Here is a 4,658-nt window from a genome sequence, read left to right as displayed (position 1 = left end):
TAAATAGTTGCTATTTACTTATATTTTAAATAGTATATCATAGGCTAAAATGAAGAGAAATAGTAAAGCAATAATTATGTGATTTTTTTTAAAAAAATTAATCTAATTTATAAAAGCTTCAGATTTTATAGTTGGATTGATAAAACTTAATTTTGATATAAAAAATGTTCAAAATGCTATTTATTAAATATATCACTTAATTTTATTTGATCTTATTTATATTATTTTATTTATATTTACCAAAATAGATCGATATGAAATAATTAAACAAAATAAATGATATAAAATTTGATTTTTTTTTCATTTAAACAAATCTTTTAAAAATCTTAATAAAATTTATTCAATAGACAGATAATTGCAGGCTAACCAACTAAAGCATGATGATATACATTTACTTTTTTAATAATTCATCTCTCCTCGAAAAATTATTAAATAGTTTAAAACTATCACATGTCTATAGTCTCAAATATTTTTACATGACATGAAAATTAAAAAAAAAAACTAACAACATTGAATTAAATGTCGTAAAAATTAGTGTGAATCATAGTAATCTCACTTTAAAAAAATTCCCCTCCTCCAACAAAAGGTGATTGCGCACTTCAATAATTTATCAATCGTAAGAAATACTATTCCTTAGTGATCCTAACCCTTTGTAATTCCTTGTGCTCTCTTTTACTTTTTCCCGCGTTTCCTTGTCTAACCGTACACACGAAAGCAACAAAATGTCAAAATTTGTTGTCTATGTGGAACACTTAAATTATTTGATTTTAGTCGTATAGCAAATACTTTGTCATAAAAATTCAGATTATTTGAATTGGAATTTTCCATTGTCCTAATCTGGCTCGGGGTAGGGGACTTGGAGGACCATATATATTAATTGATACACCAGGACATTTAGCCGCAATCGTGTTTCTTCAGACTTGATACCGAATTTGCATTATTTTAATCTTCAAGAAAAAAAGAAGTTCTTATACTGTTGTATTGAAGTACGGAGTTCCTATTCACACAAACAAAATACACCAGCAAAGTGCAATGAACCATAAAGACTTCCAAATAGTTTTGGTATCGGTGTCGGCCGGGTACACTTCTTGAAGATGTCATGAATCATGACTATCACACTTCTTGATCCTGGAATTTTCTGATCCTGTGGTTTTCGTTATTCCATTAACAACACTTAACCATATCACCGACTTCCGAAACCCCACTTTTGTTAAATCCATCAAGGTGAGTCTCATTTATGGGCGTAATAGAACATGCATGCCTCCAGATCACTTTCTTTATTTTCTCTTCAGAGAGGAACAATATTATTGTGCGAAATTGAAATGAAAAGTAGTGGAGAGATAATTTCGTGATTCAAATTAGACAGACACTTTTTCCTTTTCCATTTTTTCAGTGTATAATGATTTTATATATACATACGTACCAAGATAATTGGTTCAACTGGTCACTACTATTGAAATCTTATTATTGCACATCATGGCTACATATTCGCCAGTGTAAACTATATGAGCCAATTTTAGACTGATGACGTACACATGTAAGATAAGCCTCTAATGTGACTATTACTCCGTAATTCCTAAAATCTGAAGAGAGAGAAAAAAGATGATCGACAAAAGAAAAATGATTTAGCCGTTAAAATGCACAGGCGTGAAATGTTTGCGTCAATTATTGAATTTCTTTTGTCTTTAATTTAAAAACCACAGTAAGTGGAAGACGGAAATGTATGGACCCATGGATACATGCCCATGTGTGATGTGTTTTATATGTTATTGTCATAATCTTGAAAAGTTGGAAACATATGAAGATGTCTTTGATTTCGATAAAACAAGAATGCGGCGGCTAAGAATTCCCCAAATGTCGCCACCAATTACTCCTAGAACCCACAACTTTATAATCGGCGTTAAATTAAAGACTGAAAAAGAAAGAGAGAAGAAGATCTATGCACTGCAGAACGTACATTAGATACCAATCGAATTGAAGGCGTACAAAAACAAAGAAGAGAGAGGTACACACATACACATTCGGTTTTTTAATCGTGTTCAATCAACGCAGCAGATTATAAATTTTCTCTCATAAACTCTACCAAGTCAAAACCAAGATCCATATATTATAATCTCACACCAATTGACATAGTAAAGACACAAAATACATAAAGTGATATGATAAACACTTTGAAACCACCAGGATCCTTTTGTGTATATGATTAAATTCACAACTCAAGATAATTTGTGGGGAAAACAATAATAGAGAGTGAGAGAGAAGTTAATTAGCTGCTACTTATTTACACACAATTTGAGGGGAACAGAAACACAATGAAAAGAAGAAAAAAAGGTTAAAAAAAATGAAAAATAGTGTTTAATTAATTAATTCGATGGTCATAGTTAAGATGAGGATACCAATTAAGATTCTCTCTTTCATGCATTAGAATTATACTAGCATATAGTACCATTAGTTGCTTTAAACTTTATGAAATCACAAACATCAATCCTTTTTTTTTCTTCTTATTCTGTTTGGTCGCCCATGCTTTAATCAGAAGAACAATTAATCCAGGACTCCACCATTCCTTGAGTTCTAGTTGCAGTTACAGTGAAGTCTGGCCCCTTCTCTCCATGAAAATCCGATGAAGAAGCTGAGTAGTGTACTTTGCCATTAGTGTCACTGTAGTTGATAGTGCCACTGAGAGCTCCTCCTCCTCCGTGATCGCAATCATTGTTGGTAATGGTGCCCATTCTCTGGGCCCATTCCGTTGAAGAATTAGTAGCATTACTCAAGTTATTGTTGTTGTTGTTTCCACTTGACAATGCTCCCACTCCAACTGATGTTGACGAAACCATGCTCTGATGAAGACATCCGAGGTCGGTGTTAACATGGTCGTGTCTCAGTCCCAGTTCTTCAAACACACCATTTTTGAGATTCGGCGGAATTTCCAAGGAGTGGTGTTGTTGTGTTCTGGAGACGAGAACAGAAGAAGAGTTGCCAAGATGGTGCTTGAGCTGATGATATGCTTCGAGAGTACTATTGTCTGGGGTTGTGTTGTTAAAGTTGAGAGGCTGTTTCACAAAGCCGAAATGTTCAGATAGTTGTTGTTGTTGTTGGTAATTAATGGAAGTTGAATTAGTGGAAGAGTTTGTTGAAGGAGGTAAGAAGGTATTGGAAAAGGAGGGGGGAAACGGGTGAAGACTTCGAAGTTGGAGTTTTTGTGCAAAGGGGCGAAGAAGATAAGGAGGTTGTGTTGGAGGGTCCAAAGGGTTAACGTTAACGTTGGATCTCATCAAAGTTGGTGTTGCGGCGGAAGCAAAGAGATCCAACCTGGTTCTCGGGAAAGAGGAGGATGTGAAGGGTTGTGCTGGGATGCCAGTAAATTCCTGAACCATGGCTCGGAAATTGGTGGTGTCTGTGGTTAGCACAGTGGTAGGTGCACGCCTAGAAGCTCTTGACCGTTTCTTCGGGTTTCGAACCATGTTGCTGCTGCAGTTGTTGGTGTGGGTTTGAATTTGATCATTGTTTGCGGCTGACACTGAAAGCATTAGTCCTCGGGAACCACTCTCTGGAGGCAAAGTAGGAAAAGCACCACTATTGTTCCCTCGTGTTTGACTTGACACAAAAGCTTGGTTATGAGGTATCAAGCTAACAAGATCCGTTTGGTTTGGTTCGGATCTCACTTGTTTCGACCACATCACGTCAAGGTTTAACAGTGATGTTGAACTTTGTGGGATCGGATCCAAGTAGTTTGATAAAGGGTCGAACATGTGGGTGTTTTGGTGGTGTTGTAGTTGTTGATGTGGTGGTGGAATAAAGGGAGCAACTTGGCTTGGTGGTGGTTGTGGTTGAGGTTGGTTGGTTAAGAACATAGAGAGTTGTGATGATTCTGCGCGTGAATCGTACTCTTCATCAGCGCCGCTTGAGGATTGCAAGCTCCCGCTGGTGTTTGCCGAATCCATGAGAGCAGAAAATGGAAAGACGTGAGGGAGACAAAGTGAAGAGAGATTCTGATTACTTGCACATAGAACAACAAGTGTGCATTTAAGAGGGTACTGTGGTAGCTATAGTTACAGAATGAGGTATGGGAGCGAGACAAAGAGAGAGAGAGATTTTTTCTGGTTGTGGAAAGACAAGCTAGTTTTCTTCAGAAAGTGCTTCCTCCCACACACGTCTTTAAGGCTCTCTCTCTGCAAGAGTACTGCAACTGGCACACAGTGCTTGAATCACTTTTACTTAATCTGTGTTTGCACAAAAGGGTGTTACGTAAACAAGGGAATAAACAGACCACGGATGATCATGCATTTAATATACTTGGTGCAGAGAGAGGTTGTGAATACAAGTTACTCTGTTTGGGACTTGAGAGGGTGAGAGAAGTCTTTGCTATGTCTCTTGCCTCTTTCTTTGTCCTGGGTTTTGGATTACCACTACAGATTGTGAAAAGGATCAAGTATTAGGGTTTCAAGAGAAAGAGAAAAAGAAGAGAGAGAAGGAAAAAAAGAAAAGGATAGTTCTCTAGCCTTTTTCTCCTATAAAAGGAGAGGCTGCTTCTGGTAGATATGTGGTTTCACCAGCAAAATATCACAGTGGGGTAGCTATAGCCTAAAGAGGAGAGAGAGAGAGAGACTTTGTGATGGCAGGCTCTTGGTGGTCAAAGTATGTGAGATTTGTGGTTTTGA

The 4,658-nt window shown here is 36.9% G+C and overlaps 1 protein-coding gene across 1 annotated transcript; it reads right to left on the bottom strand.

The window, feature by feature from the left end:
• Positions 1-2,080: 2,080 nt before the first annotated feature.
• Positions 2,081-4,658, bottom strand: LOC114421880 (transcription factor mef2A-like). The gene has a single exon (XM_028387987.1). The coding sequence runs from the start codon at positions 3,939-3,941 to the stop codon at positions 2,526-2,528; it is 1,416 nt and encodes a 471-aa protein (XP_028243788.1). The 5' UTR covers positions 3,942-4,658; the 3' UTR covers positions 2,081-2,525.

This window comes from Glycine soja, chromosome 8, assembly GCF_004193775.1.
Source record: "Glycine soja cultivar W05 chromosome 8, ASM419377v2, whole genome shotgun sequence".
NCBI classification, from domain to species: Eukaryota; Viridiplantae; Streptophyta; class Magnoliopsida; order Fabales; family Fabaceae; genus Glycine; species Glycine soja.
The sequence above is the reverse complement of the archived record's forward strand: the minus strand, read 5'-3'. Positions and strand labels throughout refer to the sequence as shown.

Excerpts from the sequence above, each read along its gene's own strand:
- LOC114421880 (XM_028387987.1), bottom strand. The coding sequence starts at position 3,941 with ATGGATTCGGCAAACACCAGCGGGAGCTTGCAATCCTCAAGCGGCGCT.